General features: G+C 43.0%; 1 protein-coding gene across 2 annotated transcripts in view; it reads right to left on the reverse strand.

The window, feature by feature from the left end:
- Positions 1 to 25682, reverse strand: part of LOC310677426 (L-threonine ammonia-lyase-like) — a 64677-nt gene that overhangs the window by 14503 nt on the left and 24492 nt on the right. Inside the window, exons 2-12 of one of the 2 annotated variants that reach the window (XR_014511158.1) lie at positions 19318 to 19514; positions 19040 to 19139; positions 18293 to 18431; positions 15451 to 15477; positions 8371 to 8701; positions 7815 to 7931; positions 6839 to 7080; positions 4350 to 4515; positions 1667 to 1763; positions 1335 to 1410; positions 592 to 717 (exon numbers count right to left, since the gene is read on the reverse strand). Coding sequence is in view for 1 of the 2 variants with exons in the window: in XM_083440437.1 (XP_083296563.1) it covers positions 592 to 717; positions 1335 to 1410; positions 1667 to 1763; positions 4350 to 4515; positions 6839 to 7080; positions 7815 to 7931; positions 8371 to 8701; positions 15451 to 15477; positions 19040 to 19139; positions 19318 to 19366 (1331 nt within the window). In the remaining variant the exon portion in view is untranslated. Of the gene's footprint in view, positions 1 to 591; positions 718 to 1334; positions 1411 to 1666; positions 1764 to 4349; positions 4516 to 6838; positions 7081 to 7814; positions 7932 to 8370; positions 8702 to 15450; positions 15478 to 18292; positions 18432 to 19039; positions 19140 to 19317; positions 19515 to 25682 lie in introns of those variants that run through there. The other variant, XM_083440437.1, reaches the window with a different exon arrangement.

A 25682-nucleotide genomic window follows, 5' to 3' on the forward strand; every position in this document is an offset into this window, starting at 1 on the left:
AGAGACTGAAAAGTGGGTTTGAGATGAATCATCATCTGGGCCTCAAACTTCCTTTTAGCTGTGCTTGGCCATTGGCTCAAGTAGAACACCATTTTTACTGAGTGGTGGAAGTCTCCATAATGTATAAGCTAAAGTGCTTTAACTGTGGCATGGGCTTGATCAGTGGCGTAGTGTGGGTTGTCAGCACCCGGGGCAAGGCAAGTAATTTGTGCCCCCTAACCCGTGGATTTTAGCACTCGAGCCAGGTAGGGGCAGAGAGCTGCGAGTGCGAGCGCGCCCCCCCAGATGTTGCGCCCGGTGCGGCCGGCCCCCCCTGCACTCCCCACGCTACGCCACTGGGCTTGATTTTACTGAAACCCAAGTATTATTTCTGGCAAGCTTAGCTCCTGCCTTCACCCAGTATTGCTTCACTGAAGCTAAGAAAAGAAACAACACAGACCAGCTGAAGTCACTTCTAATACCTTCAAAACAGGGGGTCCTTCGGTTCTGGATGCGTTCCACCCCAAAGTAGTGGATAATCTGGGACGCACAATGAGAGAGGCTTTGCATCTAAGAAACACAGTTCTCTTTTCCTTCCTCATATTTCCGTACCTTTTACCCTTTAACTCTGGCAACTTCCCAGTGACCAGAGCTGCAAGGCCAATGGATCCTTCTGCATCGACCGTGGCTCGTTCGTATTCCAGCAACCTCAGCATGGCAATCAGAATGTCCTCTTCTCTGAAGAGTGAGAGGAACAGGGTCAAACAGAGGGCTGCTTATGCACACATCACTTGATTTCTCATATTTCTTTCCCCCCAAAGCATTTCACTGGGCATGACAGGAAGTGGCAGCACAACAAGGCAATTAGTCACTGTATGTGTGTGTGTGTGTCTACGTTTATGTCAAAAAACATATCCATCAATTTTATGTTGCACAAATGCTGTTTTACCTTACCCATCCTGGTCTCCGCTTGTCCATGCTACCACTTAATTCTGTTGGCTGTGGCAACACATATGACTGTCATTGATGTCACCAAATGACTGTAAACCCAAATGCTGTGGCATCTTGGATGTCAAAAAAGGCCACAAAAAGGTGACTGCAGGAGCCAGCCTCACTGAGAGATTCCAGGCCCCTTTCTTATTACATAGTGACTTATGATGCCTTTCCAACCCAAATGAATCTTTCACTCTTCCTATCATATTAAGTACATTTTGTGCTCAGGGGCTTTTGTTGTTGTGGTGGTGGTGGTTGGGTTTGTTTTAAGTTAAATGCCTCTTGGAATCACTTGGAAGTGCTCTTGGAAGTGACCATACCAGACAATAGTTGTCCTTGATTTACTCATTTGCTGTACTCACCTCACTGTTACAACCTTATCAACAAATTTCCCAGTCAGCTGCAACGAGTTGGTGCCAAAACAAGGTCCGCTCACATCTGTGGGTTGAAGCAACACATTTTAAAAAAGCAAGGGGGCGGGCAGGTAGTAAATTATTTTTCCTGCTAATTGTAAGTGAATTTTTTTTTTAAAAAATACTTGGCCATTTTGCAGCTTATAACACGGCAAAGAGCATCTGAACACCTACCTTACCTACACAGGTAACAGCAGAAAAACAAAACAGGATAACTTGGTGTCTCCTTTTCAATGGAATGGGAACATATGTAAAGTAGAAAAGATGCCAAAGTCTCTTACCTCTGTAAAACTGATGGTTACTGCGGGTCTGATCTTCTACCGGGTGACCAATCTTTAACGATTGCTGCAACACAGGGAAACTCTCCGATTCTACACCCTGAGAAAGACAAACCCAATTTAAATGATGGTTTAGCATTTCAGTTTAGTTTTCAAACATGCACCCTAACATTCCATGTCTCAGTCAACTGCTCTCAACCATGTTCTCCTGTGCCAAAGAGGTACAGTCTTGAGTTTCTCTGGCAGTGTGTTATGACCAGGCAAAGTGACACAGAAATTCAATCCTTGTACAAGACCTAGTTTTCACAAAGGCAGCAAAGCTATGACTGTCTTTTACCACTTCAGATTGCCAGTGGAAGATTCAGATGATTGAATACAACTTCATGTGGAACAATTCCGTGCATACAGAGAACAAATGTGTCAGAAAGAAAATTAGGCACCAAATCATTGTGAAACCTGTGCAAATACCCTCAGCATCCAGTTTTTTAGATGAAGAGGAATAGTTGTATGGGAAAGAGGATTCAGTCATGTGAATTCCCAAGTTCAAAGTAGTACAATACAGTCACCTTTATCACCTCAGTGATAACTAGGCCAGAATAACCCATGAGACTTAACCTAACAAACACAAACTGCAAAAGCATCCTACCAGAAAGGATTTGTTAGGTGGTCATGGGCAACAAAGTTCATCCTTGCCTCTTTCATGCCATCCAAATCTAAGAATCCTGAGCTGAACAATGTGATCAACTTACATTATGTGTCTTATCCATTTTAGCCTGCAGGTGGGGACATGGAAAGTCTGGGTGCTTTTTTCATATAAAAAACTCTCCAAGATAAAAAAATATAGCTGGGCACAGACTGCCTCTGAAGGTCTAAAGCTCCATTTAGATGGCACGGCACAATTTCCATTGATGGTCCTGTCCTCTATGACAGGAGCAGCAGCATTCTTGTAGCAGTTCAGATAGGGTTGCTATGCCGACCACACAGGCCTTGTTTTTCATCTGCAACTAGGCAACCCAGTAGCCAGTGTGAATTATACAGAGAGGCAGGGCTACAGACATCTCTCTTCTCATAAGAGTACAACTCTTCTCATTAATAAGTAAGATACAACTCTTACCCTGACAAACTGCACCCAAGCCATACTTTCACCAAATCATTGTGAAACCAATTCTTTGTACCTGTGCAAATCTAGGTTATGATCCATCAAAGGTAAGGTAAGCACTTTCATGTTCCATTGATCTATCTGTAGTTTGGAGCTTTAGTTCAGTTTTAATCTTGTAAGCTGCCGTGAGATCTCCTTTGATGAGGTAAGAAATTATGAAACCTACTAAAGAGGATTGGCAGCTGAAGTTGATGGAATCTGCCGCATTGGCAACTAGTAAAATTAGAAATCAAGATGAGGCAGAATTTAAGGAGGACTGGAAAATATTTGTAGATTATTGTTTAAAAATATTGCGAACGTGTTAAAAATGCAAGTAGCTTCGGAATAAGAACGACAGTAACATTTAAAATTGAAAATATTGTGGAGAAGATAAGCTATAGAATAGCAATAATATGCAGCATTATTTGGAAAATTAAGGAAACCATAGAGGGGTGGGGGAGTCCAACGTCACTTGAAAATGTTGTAGGTTCTTTTGAACTATATAAATATTTTTTTAAAAAAAGAAACTACAAAACCAAATAATAATGGGAACGATTTATGCAGGGGCCAGGTCTCTTCAATTGAAACCAACATGGCCAAACTTTTTCACTAGATGGTGCACTTTGTTTTAAGTGGGTTGGCTTAACCCTTACAGGTAGCAGGCCAAGTTCTGATTGTAGGGTAAAATTTCCCTCAGTTGGTTTCTTAAAACACACACGAGAGAGAGAGAAACCTCTTTCACCTTGAACCACCTCAGGGGATTTTTGAACAGATAGGCGTTCTGCACATTTCACTTGTGGGACCAGAAATCACAAGCATAAATTGGATGCGTATCCAGTTGAGTCCCAGACTGATAAAAATGTGAGAGAGATATAAAAAATACAGTAATACTCATATTAATGATAATAATTGTGTGTGTGTTGGAATGTGTTTTAAACTCTCATTCCTGTCTCTCCTCACTACATTGTTTTCAGTGAGATACACATTTGCTCCATGTACTACCCTCCATACATTTTGACGCAATGAATCACGCATAAATACCTTTTTCTGAAGCATGGCTAAAGGTTGATTGGCTCATGTGATTTGAAGAGCAAAAGCTGAAGCTTTCGGTGCCATTTGCCAGGAAGCTCCTTGGGTGTGCTTTTCTACTTAACTCCTTTATCAAAGCCCAATGTCTTTCTGTTTAGTTATTGATTCAGATAGGTGGCCGTGTTGGTCTGACGCAGTCGAAATAAATAAAAAAATTAAAAATTGTCCAGTAGCACCTTAGAGGTTAACAAAGTTTGTTCTGGGTATAAGCTTTCGTGTGCATGCACACATCTTCAGATACCAAGAATAATATCTGAATAAGTGTGCATGCACACGAAGGCTTATACCCAGAACAAACTTAGTTGGTCTCTAAGGTGCTACTGGACAATCTTTTAATTTGTTTAGTTATTGTTAGTTTCAACAAGCTGGTTTAATGCTACTAGAGTCTGAACCAAAATACAGCCAAGTACAGCTTTCAAAATGCATACGTGCAGGAGCTAAATCCATATAGATGCTTACAATCACAGAAATATGTTCGTTCAGGTGTTTCAGTGCAGCAGCTGAGCCTGCTAGCAGTCCACAGTGGGCCCCTGCCGGGAATATCACTGCATCCAGTTTTGGCACCTGTTCGTAGATCTCCAGTCCCATGGTCCCCAGCCCTGATAGATAGACAGAACTGTCTTCTCTGCAAAAGCAAGCATAGGGAAAATATTTGCTCATCAACAATGAACAATACCTTCATTATTTGCTGTGATAAAATGGCTAAGGGTTAACCTTCATGAGCATGTTGCTAAAGCAGCTGCAGGTTCTGTTGGAATGATATATATATATATATATATATATATATATATATATATATAGTTTGTATGTATAATTTATGGCTTTTGTTCATGGAATCATAGAATTGTAGAGTTGGAAGGGACCTCAAGGGTCATCTAGTCCAACCCCCACGATGTAGGAATCTTAGGTATATCATACATTACTGATGGCTATCCAACCTCTACTTAAAATCCTCCAAGGAAAGAGAGTCTGCCACCTTCTTTGCTTTTATTTTTGAATATTTTGTTCATGAATGAATAAGCTGTACAAGGATATAAGGCACTGAGCACACTGAAAAATTATCTTTCCCCCGTAATACAGCAAATGGTTTGGTGACACCTTGAAGACTAATTTTTTAGGAACGCAAATCCTAAAGTGAGGGTGCAGCAGGATCTCTTGAAGTATTCCACAGTGCAAAGTTTCCTCCCTTTACCCCATTTCTAGATCTAGAGGAACTCAGATAGGACTAAGGACTGGATGGAATTTGGGAGGTTCACACAGGCTTCTGAGTTGCTGAAATCTCTTGTTGAGGTTTCCAGACATACCCAGATCAGGAGATGAACGAAACAGGCCTCTGCACCATCATTCAGGGAAAAAAGAGTGTCCTACGTATTTTAGACGTTTAGTAAATTTAAGATAATTTAACAAAGCACATGCCATCGTTAAGGGTGAAGGCAAATGAATTTCTTTTTAACAGCAGCCATAGCAGATTGTAGGGTCTTGATGTGGGTTTAATGGTCTAGACTCGAGAAACCTGCCTGCTCTAACTTGGTGGTACAACCCAGCTGTTTCATAGTCTCATTTTAGGATTACTCTCCACCACCCCACCTCCTTTTTTTGCTTACTACCTTAAATGCATGGCAGTGTTATTGCATCAGACAAATTTCATGTGACAAAAGTCACAGACATACTCTTAAAACTAACATATGCATCACTTGCTGCAAATGACTTGAGCTAGCGGAAATCATCATTTCCAGCTAGGAGACAAGACTACAGTAGCAGAAGGGTTAGAGAGGGCACATCTGTACTCCAAACTGGTATTTGTTCTTTACAAGTGTAGCTGTCATGTCCCCCCTGGGAGTTGTTTTTGACGAGTTGGCTGAGAATCAGCATTAGAGATCCCTTTGCCGCCTTGTAGTCCAAATAGTTCCCAGGATATTCCAAGGAAAGGACATAACTATTAAATCAGATTAAGTCTGTAATGTACATTTTTCCTCTCAGAGAGCTGAGACGGCTATTCTAGTTGTTGTTTTTCCAGCAAAAACCAGCTATGGCTTGGCAGGAATCTCTGGGTTATTCTGCTATTGCTCTCCTTTCTCTTGTGCTTTCTGCTCTCATTCAAGATGCAAGAAATGGCATCGGATCTCTTTCTTAATCTGCTCTAAGGGCAAAGTCAGTTTAGCGTTCTGGACAGCAAGGAATTTACAGGAAACTACAGCTTTTCAGTTTAGCTCTTTGCAGAAACGCAGTGCAGACCAACATGGAATAAGTCTTTCCGTGACCCAAAGCCAACATCTGATACCTTAACTTCTAACTTGAAGGACCTCCCTGAAGGCTACAAAGAAGTTTTAAGGCAGCCCAAATCCTAACTAAAAAAACTCCTTCAGTTAGCAAGCAATTTATGAGTAAACCGAAGGAAACAAAGTTTAAAGTGGGGGCAGCAATATCAGATCAGGAAGAAGTGGAGAGAGCTAATTATAAGAGCTATTTTTATTTGATTCGTTAACCTGCAGGATGACAAATTAATGGAAATGTTGTACCAAATAGCTCATTCCATTGGCCTCATCAGTGGATACAGCAAGCAGAGATCCAGAAGGTTTGACGCTTACGGCTGGCAAGAAAGAAAATATTCTAGTTCCAAGGTATCTCAACAGTTATTGTGATGCTGCGGCCAATACATGTGTTCTATTTTCCGCTCAGAGAATTACAGAAACAAATGGACTTTTCTACTTTTAGCCAAGGAAATAATGTGCAACACTGGAAATGTTCCATTACTCATATTCCTACCTAGGGAGGACTTATCTGCAGTGTTCTTGTAGTGATGATGATGCAGAAGATGTAGCCCATCTTTTCCCCATCACCACATATGGTAAGGCTCAAGCTGTGTTTCCGACAAGATCTTTATAGTGATGTTGCTATAAAAGGTCATCCTGAGTGTTGTGGTTATTATCTGTTAAATATCCACTTACTCTTCGAGATACAAGTAGCCGTTTTCCTGTGCCAGCCTCTTGGCGTGCATCTGAGCATCTCTCGCTGTAGAGCCATAGGAAATGACCATGGCACCGTACTCACGGCACATTTTAACTCTGGCTGGCAAGGTGCTGGTGGACATGATGACAAACACTGGGATTTGGTGCTCTGAGGCATGATATGCTACTGCCATGGAGAAGTTAGTGTCCGAGGCAACGATCACACCTTTCCTTTGTTGATCCTGCAACACAAACCATCAAACCACAGGACACTGGTTAGCAATTAGTTTTACGGGGAGGTCGCAATTAGAAAGTGGTAGGCCAGAGAATGTGGACTTGCCCACTTTTTGGCTATGCCTACTGCTGGCACGCAGCTCCTGGAGTAGTGGCAGTGCAATCTACAAGCCAATAAAGTTTGGCCACCTCTGGCTTAAAGGTTGCCAGCTGCGGGTTCCTATCAGAGGACCATAATGCTTCTCACAGTACCTCCCTGGTCTGGGAGCACAGGCTGCACACTGGTAGAAGGCTACAGAACAGAGGAGGAGTGCCCATCTTCAAGCCAGAGGGTTGGCCCTGTAAGAATCTGAAGTTCTCTACAAGGGGGTGGAGCCTAGAAGAAGCAGTCTGGAGGAAGAAACTTACAAGGCCTCAATCTGCTCTCAACCTTTGCTGGAGCAAGTTGCCTGTGTGTCCCTGAAATGCCTATGGGATCTGGCATCAGACCAGACCATGACAGTGGGGCTTACACATTGCAAACCATGGTTCACATCCCCATTTAACTACGAATCATTTTTTGGAAGACCCTCTTAGCTTGGCTGATTTTGTCCAAAGGTCAAATACAGAGGTGGTGGGTTTTTTAAGAGACGGGGAGAGAAGCATTCTCTTTCTGGCCAACTTACCTCACAGGGTTGTTTATAAATTGAGTGAAGAACCACTTCACTCTGATGCTCAGATTTTGCTCCACTGGTTTTCCTACCTGTTGCAAAGACATCAGAAGGTAAAGCACACCCCGCTCCTTCACAGATCCTGTGTACTGAAGGAACTCTTTCTTTAGATATATGTCCATTCCATACTGCTTTGAAAGCCTAGAATACTGAAAACAATGGAACATTCCGGAGTTAATTTCATCTCTGCCCCTTTCCAAACCACAAAAAGTCTATGAGTTGGTTTTTTAAAAAGTGAATTTGTTGTGCTAGGGTGAAAGACTGCATTAATTGTGCAAATCTAAGGTTCCAGTATGCACTCAAATTCCTCCTGCAAAATACTGACAGTCAGGAGGCCCCCATACTGAGGAGAGACTCATGTGAAATAATGAGAAACATTGCTAACAGATGCCCAATCTGTATAAGCAAAGCTAAAGGAAGGCACTTTGTTTGGGCTACGTTGACTTCATCTTTGCCTTGTGCGCAGAAGTTTAAAGCAAGGCCACAATCCGTATGTTATACTAAAGCCAGTGGGGCACTGATAGAGTAAATAACTTCTAGGATGCATTGCATTTTAACTAGCGTTGTGAAACAAGTCGCTTATCATACCGTACAAGGCGTTTTCTGGACTCCACACTGAATTTTGAATGCTGCTGCACTGATATCTTCAAATCGAATAAACTTGTTGTAGGCTGGCAGGCTACTTCTTTCTGGGCGAACAACTGGATCTCTTAGCAATTCCTCGTTATGGCTGATTATCTTCATTTCCCATGTCTTCACTCCCCCATTTAGGTAATCTTCTTCACCAAAATCTTTCAGTCTTTCAGGATTGATGGAGGGTGGCCGCTGCCCAATGAGACCATTTCCTACTGGCCCCTCCTTACAGCACCGAAGTTCACAGTGTGCAGGGGCATCCAATTTTCTCACTATACATTCATCTCTATGGAGAAAAGAGAAAGAGAAACAACTGCCTTGTGAAACAAGCAGAGTTAAAAACCACACCTGAGTACAGATGCCTGTACTTGCATTCTACAATGGCAGTGTAAAAACTGGAAGAGGATGGAAAAACCCTTTACACAGGAAAAAGCAGAGGAATGTGGTAGAGACAATTGAGAACAATATTTTTTCAAACAAAAACTATTCCAATATATTTTTCCATTTACTCCTTCACATTCTGATACCTGCTAGGTGAAAAACAGAATTCTGGGGAAAGTGCCAGGAATGGCAAACTGACCAAATCTGCCAGTCCAATGGGATTTCTTGGGACTGATTCCAGAAAAACAACAAAATATCCACAGAAAAGACATTCAGATACCCATTTTGGGTACAAATATATGTGTTACAGAAGCTCGGGAGCAACATTTTAGAACTGAAACCACTGCAACGGTAAACTTTTATTTAACCCCTTCACACCCAGGACCCACGTGGAGCAGAATGGAATTGCCCTGGACATTTCAGAATGCCAACTTCTGAGCTAACCAAATTAGCCACATAGTGACTTGATGAAATTGATGCAGTAAGCCACAAAACTTCCACTGAAATCAAGTGGAGAGATTTCCATCCCAAGAAATATATTGTATGGTGGAAAAATAGTTGGAACTGCCAATTCCTGAGCTAGGCAAAGCAAGCAAATTCACCAGTCATATTAAGCCAAATGCAAATCAAACACAAAGCCACAAAATGTCCACATAAACCTCACTCTACCATTCTGGGTACAGTAAGAAGTGTCAGCAACAGTTGAGAACAGTATTTTAGAACTCAAAGAATCCTTTTTATTAGCCCCTTCATGCCCTAAACCTGCTTGGAACAGCCCAGAAGGCAAGCTTTCAAAACAACAACAACAACGGTAGTTGTTCCCTGCCCATTTGACTGGGTGGCTCTCATCAAACCAACCAGCTAGTTCAACTAACTAAAATAGTGACTAGATGTGATTGATGCAGTAAGCCACAAAATATCCACAGAAGCCACACCCTGATACCCATTCCAAGCATTAAATGGTATCCCAGAAAAATGACCTCAAACATCAACCTCCAAGCTATCCAAACCAATAAAATCCACAGGTCAAACATGGCTATATGGTATTGGTTAAATAAGCTGCAAAAAATCCAGAGCAACCATGTTCTGATACTCATTCCAGGCAATAAACAATATTCCAGAAAAATAGCTCAAAAAGCCAACTTTTAACTCATCCAATAGGACCCAATAGGAATGGTTATTAAGCCTCAAAATGCCCATAGAAGCCATGTTCTGGTGCCCATTCTGTGAACAATGGGATGTGAGGCTGTTGAGAATAACATTTTAGAACGCAAAGAATCTGAACAGTGTACTTTTCATTAATCTATTCACGGCCAGATCCCATCCAGTTCAGAACAGGATGACCATGAAAACCTGTTAAGGCACTAAATGGTATTCCAGGGAAATGGCTTGGAATTTTTATAGTCACAAAATATCTGCAGAAACCACATTCTGGTACAGTGGTACCTCGGGTTACATACGCTTCAGGTTACTTATGCTTCAGGTTACAGACTCCGCTAACCCAGAAATAGTACCTCAGGTTAAGAACTTTGCTTCAGGATGAGAACAGAAATCGTGCTCCGGCAGCGCAACAGCAGCAGGAGGCCCCATTAGCTAAAGTGGTGCTTCAGGTTAAGAACAGTTTCAGGTTAAGAACAGACCTCCGGAACAAATTAAGTACTTAACCTGTGCTACCACTGTATCTGTTTCAGAGCATAAATAGTGTTCTAAAACAGCAGTCCAGAAGCATATTTCTGAGCTGTTCAAACCAGCCAAATTCACCAGGTATAATGAGACAGACAGATATAGTAAATCACAAATCTTCCTCAGAAATCACATTCTGTGGCTCATTCAAGAGAAAGGGTGTGTGTTGGTTCCTTAAGAGTGCTAAGCTCCTTGTTGGAACCTAGAGAGCTAACCAACCATTGAAAATTTAGGGGTTTTGTACTAATGTTAGTCAATGCATTCTAATGCAGAAGGTTGGAGGGGCTAATTCCAATAATTCCAATATTTCTATTCTATTGTTTCTTCCCATAGTTTCCTGCCTATTTTGTTTATTCTATTTCCTATTTTGTTTATAATCCTGGTGAGCTATAGCTAAACTGGTCATCCTTGTTTGTATCCTGCCTTAAAGTTATATCATTTTGTCTGTGTAGCAACCATTCTTTAGCAGGAGATGTTGATTAGATTTCACTGGTAACTAGATTACATGGGCTGATCTTTATACAAGGTATTAGGAGCTCAATATGTCTCCTCGATGCCTTCCAGGACACGTTTGAGATCAGTCTGGGACCAGGGTCAAGAAAGTTCATAGTGGGGATCTCCTGTCATATTAAGTTATGCCAACCTTTTTACTCATGCCATGATCCACAGTAATAAACCATAGAAAAATATCAGATCGACACGCAACAGAAATAGTAGCCAAGTCTCTGTCTTCCCAGTGTTCAAGCTCAGTTTACTAGCCCTCATCTGGTCCACCACTGCACCCAGACAATGTTCCAGGTCATATACGACCTCCCCTGAGTCAGATGTTATGGAGAAGTATAGTTGTGTGATGCCACTGTGAACCGAATAAGCCACAAAAACGTCCTCAGAAACCACATTTGGATAACCAATTCAGGGCACTCCATGGCATTCTGGAAATACAGCCAGGTGCGCCAACTTCTATGCTAGCTGAACTAACCCAATTTACCAGTCACATGAAAGCAAATGATGCCTTAAGCCACAAAACGTCCGCAGAAACCAAGTTTGGATTAATGGTGTCCCAGAAAAATAGCCCACTTCTGAGTTATCCTAACAAACCCAGGTCAAAAGTCACATTGAGCCAGATGGGGGTAATACAGTAAGCCACAAAACATCTAATAACTGATAACATCCAAATGAACCGACCTGGACCCTGCAATCATCATCTGAGGCCCCTCTTCAAGTGCTTCCTTCACCAGAGGTCTGAAGGGCAGCAACACGATAAAAGGCCTTTTCTGTGGTGGCTCCCTGCTTGTGGAATGCTCTCCCCAGGGAGGCTCGCCTGGCCCCTTTGTTACATACGTTGGCTAATTAAACCATCTATGACCTTTTAAACTCTGGGAGGGTATTGTTTCCATTTGTTGTTCTGGTATGTTTTATATCTATAGCTCTAGCTATAGAAATCTGCCCTGTGATCGTCCGATAAAAGGTATTATAGAAATTTAATTAATTGATGATGATGTTCTGGACCATTTCCCCAGAATACCTTTTATTGCCAAGAATGGGAATTGGAACATGGTTTCTGTGGACATTCTGTGTCTTACTGTATAAGCTGATCTAGCTGTGTGTAACTGGGGAATTTAGTTGGTTTGGCTAGAAGTTGGTGTTCTGGGCCATTTTTCTAGAGCATTGTTTATGACCTGTAACCAACATGTGAATATGGTTTCTGTGAACAGTTTGTGGCTTACTACATGAAGCCAATCTAGTCATGTTTAACTGGTGAATCTGGTTGCTTTGACCAGCTTGGAAGGTGTTATGGAAAATCATTTATAGCTCGGAATGGATGTTAGAATGTAGTTTCTGTGGATTATTTTTTTTGCTTACTCCATGAATCTAACCTAGTACAGTGGTTGTTGTTGTTTAGTCATTTAGTTGTGTCCGACTCTTCGTGACCCCATGGACCAGAGCACGCCAGGCACTCCTGTCTTCAGTACAGTGGTACCTCAGGTTAAGTACTTAATTCGTTCCGGCGGTCCGTTCTTAATCTGAAACTGTTCTTAACCTGAAGCACCACTTTACCTAATGGGGCCTCCTGCTGCCGCCGCACCGCCGGAGCACGATTTCTTTTCTCATCCTGAAACAAAGTTCTTAACCCGAGGTTCTATTTATGGGTTAGCGGAGTCTGTAACCTGAAGTGTCTGTAACCTGAAGTGTATGTAACCCGAGGTACCACTGTAATCTGTACATGGTGAATTTGTTGGTTTGAGTAACTCAGAAGTTGACACTCTCAGGAGTCTATTGTCTGGAAACAGTATCCAGTAGTTGCACATGTTGTGGCTTCCTGGATCAGTCCCATCTAGTCACTATTTTCTTGGTTTGGCTAGCTTAAAAGTTGCACTTATGGGCCATTCCATGACTCTCCTGTGAACATGACATCCGGGGACAGGTTACAATAATTGAAACTACAGTATTGCAACAGTCTAAAACAAACCACAGATGCAAGAATCGGGTGAGTCCCAAAAACATTCATCAGGCATCAAAGGCCAGGGTAAAGTACAATATTGGAATGGCTTGTGTTCTACAATATTTGTCTCAAGTGCCTTTAATACACCACACTCTTTTTGGCTCATTTATAATAAAGAGCCTATTCCATCTTTTACACTCTCCCTATACCACTCCCTATACAGCACATACATGCAGTGAATCAGTTTGATTGCAAGATGACAGACAACCATGCATGTTCATGATCAAATGAATGACTGTGTTCCAGGAGTGGAGTAGCAATGGTAATGTCAACCATCGTCACAAGCTGCAAGTTAAATGCACATTTTACAAGCAGTAGCAAGAGATGCCCCGTTCATTTTAAATATGAGTTGTAGATCAGCTTGCCAGTTTGTGGATTAGCTTCCTCTGCATCAGATACTCCAGGAACCACATATTCTGACTTGTGTGTTTTGCTTGGCCATTGTATCTTGAAAGCCTTGCTGCTGCTACTCCTATTCAAGTTAGTGCCAGAGGGGTGCAACATGCATCTAAGTTGGAGTAAGTGGAAGGTGCACCCCCCTTCATACAGACATACCACAGTTACTTCTCCCCAGCCTCTGTTCCAAACCCATATTTGAGATGTGGTGGGAGGGTGTGGCATGCAGAAAATGGGTGGTAGGGAAAGGTTGAGCGTTCTTGTCACACTTGCCACTCCTTTGCAAATCATGCAGGGCCAAGGAAAGTAGTGGCAAATTTCAATGGAATTTTTAAAATCAATAATGAAAGGAAATACAAAATAAAACGAGTCCAATAAAAAAGCAGCCATGATGCTTCTGGTGAGCCCTATCTGAGTCTTCTAACTGCTGCTGTCAGCTCTGGAGAAGGACTTGAGTGGGTACCACTCTAGTCACATTTCCACAAAGCGTGTTCTCCTTCATGGAGAGCACGTGTTGCGGTGGGGGCTAGCAAGACACCCCACTGTTGCTGGGCAGGAAAGAGTTTGGCCACCATTAGCAGAGGGCTGGCTGTTGCTGGGGAGAATTATATGCTGCCAATTTTTGATTGACAGCCCTAGTCTTTAAATGCCCTGCACGCAGCATTGAGCTTCCGCTTTTTGCTGCGTGCATCGGATCACCCTCCCTCCCTCCCTATTTTAGGCTGTTCGCTTGAACTTGCTATGCCTGTTGTGGGGTCGTCTGCTTTTGGGGCAGGGGCCCGGTAGGAATTTTGTCCATTTGGCTGATTGGCTGGTGCCATTTGGTTTTTGCCTACTGCGTAGCAAATCGTCACAACTTGTAAGGTTGCGGTTAGACATTGGTTTGGGAATTGGTTGGTGGAGGGGTATGGATTTGGCTGTGCCTGCCCCTCCAAAAGTGCTGTTCCATTAAAGGAACCCAGGGGCTCGCCATGCTTTTGTCCGCACCCTGTTAAGGGGCTAGGGCCATGCAAGAGCCCCCGGGAGCATTTGGGGAGAGGTGAGGCATGGGTCCCAGTCCTGTCTCTCTCCCTGGGTGTCTTACCCTTTTCTGACTTCGCAGGCATGCGAATGTCAGACTGTCCCTGTGTGGGGTCAGATAGTCGCAACCAATGCCTAAGCAACCACTCACATTGCTTGTAATTTAATAAAGTTGTGGCCAAAATCATGCCAAAAACCTTAAACAAAAATAATGTGTCACTTGTGTTTTATTGGGGGGTGTCTTGTGGACCTCGACACACAAGCATGATGGATTCCAGAAGGATAGCCATGTTAGTCTAACGTAGTAAAATTCAGTGTTATACATATACACAGCACATGGCTACATTAATAAACTACTCCGGTGGGACCAAACAGCAAGAAACCTCAAGAGACAGCAGTAAATGTGTCATATAGTTCTGCTCAGAATACAAAGTAGACTATCGGGCCATGGATGTGTTTTTTAAAATATGTTGGGATTTCAAAATGATTTGTTCTAAGTTTTGGGAAGTGGAATGGTCTCTTGTATATGACTCTGCTTGGTGGATCTCAAGGTTCTAGTAAAAAAAACCCAAAGTAGATCCCATAAGCCTGCCCACTCCTGCTCTAGACAAAGCTCTGCCTAGAGCAATGTCACAGGGTGAAATCACCCTGTTCTGCTTTTTCAGAAGGCCCAGACAAAAGCAACTCAAGAGTCCACTGAGGAACTTGTCACTCTGAGGTTATTGCTTAAAGGCCTTGTTTGTAGATGCATAATTCTGGTGAAAGGTTTTAAATTAACAAACTGAAAGTATATTGGATAGTCAACTTTATTAATCAGTAATTGAGTTTATGTATAATCCCAGTACACTAAAACAAAATTCAGAAGTAAGTCTCACTGTTTCCAGTGCACAGGATTATGTTTGAGGGGATTTTTTGTTTGTTTGTTTGTTTGTTTGTTTGTTTGTTAAATATGCATGCATAATAGAGCTGTGAGACTTGGAGACATGCCTGTATTTTTTCCATGTCAGTTTTAGTGGGATTAGTAAAACATGCAATGCGATTTTAAAACCTACTTTTTTGCAAATAGCTTCTTTGCAAAGCTGAGGAAGAAAACACAGAAAAGCCACATGGGTACAAAAGGCAATAAAGGAGTGAAAGAAATCAATACATTAGCAGCCAGTCCTCCTGCTCCTGGCAGAACGGGAGAGATGCTAAAGTCCTATAACAGTCTGTCAGATACCAAGTTTGCTTCCACATCAGAGCCATCTTTAGTACTGCTGAGGGGCATTGCTTTTTAATAACTAGCTGAAAGTTAAATTAAAATGAAGATTTCATATAAGCATTTAATATAACACTATCATATCCAGCAAGATCCTCTTATAATGTATACTCAAAAGTACTGCACTTACAAGAGGTTATTTGAGGGGCAATTAACAGGCTGTTCATTAGTAATCTACCCACTGCCTTGCAGGATATCTTTGGGAGAAGAAAAGGCTAAGGAGCAAACCCTACACAAATCCAGAGTGAAGTCCCTAAGATGGTTGGATGGTGCCTTGTACGCCTCCTCCTGGCTACTCCTGCAGCCAAGCTGGTGCCAAATGTATTGCTCTGCTTCCTTTTGGACCACATCAGCAAGGCTGAGAAAGGGTCTTGCAGACTGGGCAGCCCATGACCCCAATACACACTGCCCACACTTGTGTCCTGGAAAGGTCACTCTGGTACTGCTACTGCAGCAAAAACAATGCAGGGGGCAGCAGTTATGAATTACTGGTCTCTGCAGCCACAGCAGGCGCTGTGATTCTCCAGCGGTTTTACTTCACCTCCCGAGACACACTCCATTGTCTCTCGAGACAAGACTGATGCCAGTGACAATGCTAGTAATCTCTGAGCTCCGATCAACAAGATATAAAGCAAGGAAGATTCTAGTTTTATATAGACTCAGTCAGGTTCTATTTTGGACTTTAATTACTTGTTTCCTACCATTTTTATTTACCCTTTTTATAGGAAAAAGTGATATTTTGCACTTACACACAAGAGGGGATGGGGAGGCCAGTAATCCTCTTGGAGCAGACCTGATATTGAGGCTTTCCCCCATTTTTTGTGTGCCTTTGTGTGTGTACATGAAAAGAACAATTAACAGGCAATTTGTTATTCATCACTAGTACTATTGGCTCCTGTGCCTTTAAATAACACAGTTCCCCATTGCAAATCTAGACTATTTTAGTGCTTCCTATCCAAACCGAGGGATTAGTGATCAATTTCCCATTGAATAACCTCTCCCCCGTGTCCGTTTCTGTTCCCGAGAATTGTCCGATGTTAGTTCCTGTGTGTCATTGGGGATGTTTAATTACTAATTATTATTCTTCATCATCAATATTAGGTGAGAAAGAGGAAACATGATAGACATGTATAAAATTATACATTGTGTAGAGAATCTGGACAGAGAAAAGCTTTTCCTTTTCAGGGTCATCCAATGAAGGTGTACATTGGAAGATTCAGGACAGACAACAACAAAAAAAGACTTCTTCCCACAGTGCATACATAAAACTGAAATTTGCTCCCACAGGAGACAGTGGTGGCCACCAATTTGGATGGCTTTAAAAGAAGATTAGACAAATTCATAGAGGATAAAGTTACCAGTGGCCACTAGCCACAATGACCGTGGTCCACATTCACTGTTTGAGGCAATATGCTTTTGAATACCAGTTGCTGGAAGCGGCAGGAGGGGAGAGTGCTGTTGTCCTCGGGTCCTGCTTGTAAGCTTCCCACAGGCATCTGGCTGGCCTTTGTGAGAACAGGATGCTGCACTAAATGGGCCATTGGCCTGATCCAGCTGGCTCTTTTTATGTTCTTATTTTAAATACAGAAATGACGCTATATTTTATTTCAACTGACTTTTGTCATCCCTGCTCTTTTTCAACTCATTTTGCTCTTTTAGATTTTATTGATCTTAAAATAGTGTCTATAATTTTACTCTTGTAATTGTCACACTGTGCAGTCTGAATGAATGTGAGGTGCTCTGAGTGATATACTATATCAATATAATACTACTAAATAATAATAGCCAGTTATACAACCAGCTGATCCTAAAAACTATAAACATCAGTTGAGGTTACCAGGGGGACCTTAGCTGGATGCAATTTACTTGTGAATAGACATTACGGAAGGAAGGGTTTTGGCAATGGGTATGGGCGTTGCAATTTGACACTGTATTAAATGCTATGTGCATCTAGTTTTAATTCTTCCAGCTAATGCTAATGCCTCAGCAGTGCTAAATGGTTCTAGTGTGGAAGCATCCATTACATAATGGCAATTTGAATGGCTTACATGAGAGCATCTTCAATTGCACTACTTCTAGCTCCATGCGCATTACAAGGAAAGTTGGAATTTGATCTTTCAAATGTTTATGCATTATCCTAACTTTTTGTTGGCTCAAGTCTTTGGACTTGAAGTCTGGGAGACAAATAAATGTCTTGAACATTCCACAAGGCTTCTTAAGCTCAACTGAAGACTCTGGACACTACTGTAATACAATTAGCTTTAAGCAGATCCATAAATTCCCGTCAAAACATACTTCTAATGTGATCATGACAACAGCTAAAGGAATGCATCTAAAACTGAATACAACCCATGGGATAAGTACCATTTACTGATATTTCTGTTGGGCTGTTGCCGCTCATTTTAAACAGAATCTTTACAACAAGAGGTCAAAAGATCCAGAGATTTAAAGCAAATCCACAAGAATTAATTTGTAGGCACAATAAAACACATCTAATTCCTGATGGCGCCTTGAATTCTAGCAATTTATTCAAGAGTTACGGTTTTTGCCCACTGTTTGAAAATAAACACACAGACTGTAGTTACTTGGGAATTAGGAGCAGATAAAGTAGAAGAACATATTATCGTCATTATTACCTATAAAGCATGGCAATGAAATAAACAAAGAAGTGAAGCAATACTCCAACTACTGCACCATAAGGAGGCAGGAAGGATCCAGAGGAGGCGACGGCCAGTGGCTTGGCCCCAGACACAAACCTAGGACTTTCCATAATTCCTAAGGGGAAGAAATCAACACTCTAGGTCTACGTCACATGGCAACATTCTCCAACCTTTGCCAGAAAGGGTCATATTCTTCTTCTTCTCTGAAGCGTTCCCTGGGAGTTCGGTTCTTAAAAACCCTGGAGTAGAGAAATTGTGCAGCAAAATTCATAGCAATGCCTTGGTTGTTATTGAAAGGTAGGAGTCCCAGCCAATGAGCAAAACTTGCCTTTCCAAATACTGTCAGGAAGGGCAGCAAAGCAGTCTGCCTGGCGAACAGGCTGCTGAAAGACAGACGTCCTCCCACTCAAGATGGGACAAAGAAACGACTTTGAGGATTGGCTGCTACTATTTAAAGAGATTATTTCACAGGCCAACCTGTCCCTGTCAATTTAAGTCAGGCCCTGGATTATACTTCGCTGGCATTCAGTTAGCTGAATGTTTATAGCTTTAGATGTTCACTGCTGAGCTGAAGAATGATATTGTGGTTTGTTGCAAAGCTGCAAAGTGTCTCTTTCTAGGAAATGAGATGAGCGGTTCAAACATTGCACTTCCAATGTATGCTTACCAGTGCTTTTGAGGAGCAAATTTAAGGTGCTTTTGAGGAGCAAATTTAAGGTATACCAGTGCTTTTGAGGAGCAAATTTAAGGAATGTCGGCACAACAGCTTCCCACACTACCATGAAGAACTGAGAGTTGGAGAAAACAGCCCAGCCACGGTTATCTGCAAAATAAGAGAAATCATTCTTAAATTCACAAAACGTCACAAACTTCAACCATTCTTGGAACAGGGTTATAATGTGGTAACAGACTGCACACAAATCGGCTTATAGATCTCAGAGAATGTAAGGACACACAGAGCTAACACTGTCATATTCATGCAGCAAACCATAAAATCATACTTAGGCCATATCTGTGCTGCAGCTCTTGTTGATTAGCTCTGTCTCTCATTGCTCCGCAAAGGGGAAAAAAATGAGAAGAGGACACAGAGATCGAGGAGGAGACAAAAATGCTCAGCCCCTTTCAACATCTGGGGAGATGGTAGGTGCTTCTACACGTTGTCTGCCTTGACCCAAGTTTCCTTCAAGTTTCCATTTTTCTAGAGAAAAATGCAAAGACCCCCAAGACAGTTTTAGGTCATTATTTTTGACAAACAGTGTTTCACTAATATGGTGATACTGACTGAGCTGAATCTGGAAGGTGCTGAGTTGCCATCCTTGGTTTAAAATTAACTAGCCATAGTCGGAGCTGTTCATCTTCTTAATGGTAGATAAAGGGTAAAGGAGCTATTATTGTACTGGCCTTCCTTTCATTCCCACCTGTCATACTCTATTGCTGCTGGGAAATCCTCTTATCCTGTTCTTCATGCCTTTAACTGACCAGATTTGCCTTTCGTAATTCTTTCATGAGACAGTGTTACACTACCATTATATATAAACAATATAAGTCTTGGTTTCAGTATGTCTAGTAACAAACGATTTTTCTTTTTAATCTCGTGGGACAGTTGGAAAACAAACAACAGACTTTCAGAATATTTCCCTAATGCTGACCCTGCTCTCTCTGTATTGTAATCCTGCTCAAATCCTCTCCGCAACCAGGACAGTCTTTGCTAAAGAATTAATCTGGACTTTCTCACTGCCCTTTTCCTTTATATGCCGCCTTAGGAAATTCAGCATCCTTCCTTTGTTACTAATACTATTATTGGTTGGTGTCAGATTATCCTGGCGCACTTTCTATTGATGCCCAAAAAACGAACTTCAGTCTGGCCTCCACCACCATCGATTCCAAATGCCATGCAATTGTTTGTACATATTGCCCAGTGGTTCTGCTAAGACTATAGTATATCCGTTGACACTCCCTTTACTGATAGACAGTTTCAACTTTATAGCATTGACCTCCTTTGTATGGCAAAGGTACTGGAGTCTTGTGGTGCTTTTTGGAATAAGCTGTTTGTTTACAAAACATACAGGTGCACAACAGATGGGAAAGAAGCTTGCATTCATACATGCATGCAAGCAGTAGTAATCCTGTACCAAAAGCTGTGAAGCACCCCAAGATCTTGGCAAGCTACTTCTGCCACCTGGAAATCTCTTGGCAACAGCTTCTGCAAGCTCTCAACTCAATTTGTATTCTAAGTTCTGCCTGCATTCATTCAAGCTATATTTCCAAGCTTACAACCAATTGGGGTTGGATACAAGCTTCAGTGGTTTGGAGTAGTCACTGGTCTCAGATATCATTAATGAGGACTAGGGCTGGGTGATATATTGATATATTGTCCAAAGCCAGCTTGAAGTCCACACCATAATATTGGTTTCATAATTTTTGACCTGGCAATATATCGTGAATCTTGTGTGTGTGTGTGTGTGTGTGTGTGTGTTTCTGTGTCTGTGTCTGCTATGCAGAAACCATGATGTGGGGAAAACGTGAAGTCAGCCATATCCATCCTTATTTCAGACATTGTGAAATAACGGTATATTGTGATGTTTAGCTGGTGGTATATCACAATGTTGATATATTGCCCAGCTCTAATCAGGACCTTCATTAAGTGCCAAGCTAAAGAGAAAGAAGCCCATTCTGCACAACCAATAATATTACACAGCAGACTCACACATTTGTACTTTGTCCCACTAAGAGATCATAGCAGTCTAGGGATAGATAAATGGCTGGACGCTGATATGAGCTATATGCTTTCTTGGGTTTAATATCTTCTTATTCAATTGCAAAAGCTTTTGAGAACCAGATCAACTTACTGGGAGTAACCCTCAAGTTAGAACACATTCCTATTCTCTCTGATGTTTCCCACCTGTGTGCCCCAGGTAGCTAAGAAAAACATTCTCAAACTAGTTATCAAAATTCAAGGAAACATTCCAACCAGATTAAAAGTGTGGCTGGGGAAATGGGTGTGGCATGGAGAGGATCACAAGTGAGCTGGAGGACCTCATTTGGCCACAGGGCTTGAAGTTCCCCAACCCCGGTGTAAAAGATTATAATATCAGTGAGCTTCGTGACTGGGCAGGGACTTGAACCCAAGTCTCCCTTGTCCTACCTTGGTATTCTAACTGCTATAACCCACATCAGCTTTTCCCTTTTTGGATGTTTCACCGCACATTTCAGTAAATTGCTTGCACATATATTAGTCAATTCAGGTGTGCCATATGGACTATCTCATGGTATGGCTGGTTCTTTGCTTTGCTTCTACATTTCACAAGGAAGGGGTGTGTTTGCAGACACACTGAGAGGACGCTGGCTATTTAAAGCCTGATCCTGCTAAGCTTTCCCGTGTGATTCTGCTGTCTGTTCCTTTGACAATGAATGACCCCTGTGGCCAGTTATTACCAAAACCTTCAGCACAGCAAAAGATGCTTCCACTTTATCCAACACCGTGATTTTCCAATGAGATAAAGGCATGTAGAAGAGTCCTCAGAATGTCCTCCTCCACCTACAGCACCAATTGGGAAAGATAACCAGGCCAGCTTGCTTTCTGATCTGTGAATCTCTGCGGGCTGCTAAGAGTAAGTGTGTAAGTGGCCTTGAGAGGATCAGGGTCGACAAGATCAGGGACCAGAGAGATTGAACAGGCACCGAAAGGTGAAGGCAAATGCAGGGTCAATGTAGGCCAGGATTCATGTCTGAAGGAGCAGGCCAGGCTGAGATGACTCCCCAAAGGGGAAAGGCATGGTGCCCGTAATCTGGGACAACATTCAAATCCAGAAGTGGTGGTCTATGGAGACAATGATCAACTTTAGGCAGGAACAGAAAGCAGTGTAGGAGGTCCAGATATGGCTGCCAGCCATTCGGGGGGGGGGGATGCAGTCCAGCTCTTTAACTTGATCTACACAAGTACAAATCAGCCTCTGAAGCTTTTCACAGCATGGGACTAAATACTACCACTTGCACACCCTCCAAGTGTCTCGATTTTCAAGGGGCAGTCCTGGAATGACGAAAGCTTCTGGTCTGATCCTGGAATGTCCCTATTTCCCCTGCCAGTGCTGCCACATGGCTCAAGCACAAAACATGATGGGGAAAGGTTTTTAATTGGTACAGGGCACTTAAAAAGACATTTTTTAAAAATCCTGTGTTGTTCCAGGTAGCTAAAACCAGGATGGACTAGTAGTAGGGCAGGAAAAAGACCAAAATCTAGGAATGTAGCTCATTGTTACAAGCGTCTTAGGGTACCTATCTTTTCAGAGGGAAAATACCTCTGAGATGGTCCCTTTTCCTGACCATCCCAAGCAGCAAACTCTCTTGGTTTAACCTGGAGCCAAGGGTGTCACTGAAATGTGGGCTTAAAGCTCATAGATACTGTTATGTACTGAAGTTCTCACCCTGGGCCAGCAAGGGGATACTGTAGATAGTTATGCAAATGAAGGATCGAAAAGTGACGTTCAGTGATTGGATAGTTTTAGAAAATGGCAACAGTTACATTGTTCTGGAGCTCTATATAAGCAGGCTGACTGAGCCCCTCAGTTTAGTTCTGTTCTGACATCTGAATAAAGAAGAGCTGTTTGAAGAATCGCTGTGTCGTCTGCTATGTTCGCCCACAACTTAACAGATACGAAATAAAAAGAGTATATTTCCCCAACAACTGAAGAGGGCACCTCTCTGACGTAGGGGAGGCAGCTCAGAGACCAGGGGTGGGATTGGAGAGGAGGCTGAGGGAACACTCCCCAAGGGAGGGTGTTCAAAAAAGAGTGAGAGGCTGCCAGCTCTGCAGGCAAGCGATGTGAATATAACAGTTTCTGAGCCCCACAGGGGTGTCACAGAAATAATGTAGTTGGTCAAGGGAGCCGTGGACTCAAAAATGCTGAAAACCTCTGCCTTACACAATCCATCAGGGATGTCAAAATGAAATACCTGCACTTCTTTCCTTTCCAATCAGTGTAAGTAGCTGCAAGCTTAAACATTCAAAGTCTCTTAGGCTGTTCTAGACTCCTATTGATCTAAATCCCTTTCCCCTTCTTCCAGCTGTGTCCAATTAGACCGACTTAGCTTTGAATCACAGTTCACTCTGCGTTTAAAAGCAAGCTTCACGACCAGCTTAGTGCCACTCCAGAACTCTTACTCTGGGTGGACTGAACCAAGAGAAAAGGGAAATTAAATCTGGAGTAAGTCTTTAGCAGCCTGTCAGCCAGGGAATCAACTAACTGTTTGGCTGTTTTGTTTTGGGGTTTACTTATAGGTCATTTGCCAGAAAGCAAGGAGGCAAAGCTGTCGTCTCTCCCCCAGGTTATTTTCTTTAGTTGTACAGTTTGGTAACTTTTGGGGCAAGCTCTGCCCCCAGAGCTGCTCAGAACAGCTGGCCAGTATCTCCAACTCAATCTTACACTGTAGTGGCCCACATATATGGCACACTTTCCCCCCAAATTCCAATTGTGAAAAGTTAAGTGAGGCTTCCCCTTACAGTCTCACTGCTGAAACAGCTCCAAGAGGGCCATCGGGGGTGTGGGACAATGGTGCACAGCCTGCCCGCAGTGCCAAAGCCTCCCTGGACGCCGGCTTGGGGAGGTAGTGCCAGGAGTGCTGGGAGGCCATAGTGCCAGGAGGCAGGCGCCCAGCACGCTAGAAACTTGGCTTGGAAAGCAGGGCTCCGAGAGCCAGCCATCCCCCGTTCAGGGCAGCAGTGCCAGGAGGCAGCTTGCACCAGCAAATAAGTCTTGAATTTTAAAGGTGCAGCTTATTTGCGGGTGCAGCTTATATTCAGGCCAATACGGTACTTGATTTACTCCCAAGTAAGTTCCAATAAGTTCCGGGACGCAGGTGGCACTGTGGGTTAAACCACAGAGCCTAGGACTTGCCGATCAGAAGGTCAGCGGTTCGAATCCCCGCGACGGGGTGAGCTCCCGTTGCTTGGTCCCTGCTCCTGCCAACCTAGCAGTTCGAAAGCACGTCAAAGTGCAAGTAGATAAATACGTACCGCTCCAGTGGGAAGGTAAACGGTGTTTCTGTGCGCTGCTCTGGTTCGCCAGAATCGGCTTAGCCATGCTGGCCACATGACCCGGAAGCTGTACGCCGGCTCCCTCGGCCAATAAAGCGAGATGAGCGCCGCAATCCCAGAGTCGGTCATGATTGGACCTAATGGTCAGGGGTCCCTTTACCTTTAAAGTTCCAATAAACTTCAAATGTAGCAGTGGTGACTGCAGTGGGGTGGAGCTGCCCTCCTGACACCAGTGTTGCTGTTGCTTACCTGGATGGGTTGAGGGTGGGGCAGCGTCAAGATCAGGGCTTTGTGAGAACTCCAAATTAGTGGCAGTGCTCCCACCCATTTACTTGCACAGCTCCAACTTTGCCACTGCTCTGCCCCTGCCAAGTCCAGGTAAGCAGCAACGATGGCAGGGTTAGGAGGGCAGCTGCACTCACAACATTAGCAGCTACTGGCTTCCTTGAAATAGAGGAAGAGTTGACGTGTATTCGACACGAAGTCTGCTGCTGGCTGACTTTGGACCAACCCAGGTATTCTCACTGCACCTCCGTTTCTATGTCTAACTATTGCCTAAATGTCAATGAAAAGTACCACAAAAATGCAATATTGACCACAGGCACTTCCTGATCTTGGAACCTATAAAACATACCCCATCCATGTTATGCACATTGGATATGTTGCAAATGCATGCCCACCCTTCTCTGCTGTGACTGGACCTTCCAAAGAAACCGTTTTTCAAGGGTTACATCACCAATGTGATTCAGGTGCCGTCTCAGGAAGCAAATGTTGGGCACTGCCATCGTCTAGGACAGGGTTTCCCAAACTTGGGTCTCCAGCAGGTTTTGGAGTACAGTTCCCACCATCCTTAACTACTGGTCCTGCTAGCTAGGGATGATGGGAGTTGTAGTCCAAAGACAGCTGGAGACCCTAGTTTGGGAAAGCCTGATCTAGGAGATCCATCTCTAAACTACTTCAGTATTTGTCCTACTGAAGTGGACACAGGCAGCTGATGGCATATGGTCACACAACAGAAAGGAAGCATGTGTGTTGTGCAGACTTCAACTTTGGGCTCAGTTTGGGAAATTTAACCAACTTCTCTTTTAAAAACAGAAAACAGACAACACTTGGTCACTACAAAGCCCCACCTTTCTTCAAGCAGTCCTGAAGGGCTGGCCTGGAACCAGTGTAGCTTTTCTCAGCTTCAGCAAACAATGCTTAGCACCAGATATTGGCACTGAAAACTCCCAAAGACATTTTTTCAGAAGGCTGACTCACTCACTGCTGGCAGGATGTCTCAGTGTAGTACAAGCCGTATTGTGCTTGAACAGACTTGGCTCTTCAGGGAGG

The sequence above is a fragment of the Podarcis tiliguerta genome, assembly GCF_965153285.1.
Source record: "Podarcis tiliguerta genome assembly, chromosome: 5".
Lineage (NCBI taxonomy): Eukaryota > Metazoa > Chordata > Lepidosauria > Squamata > Lacertidae > Podarcis > Podarcis tiliguerta.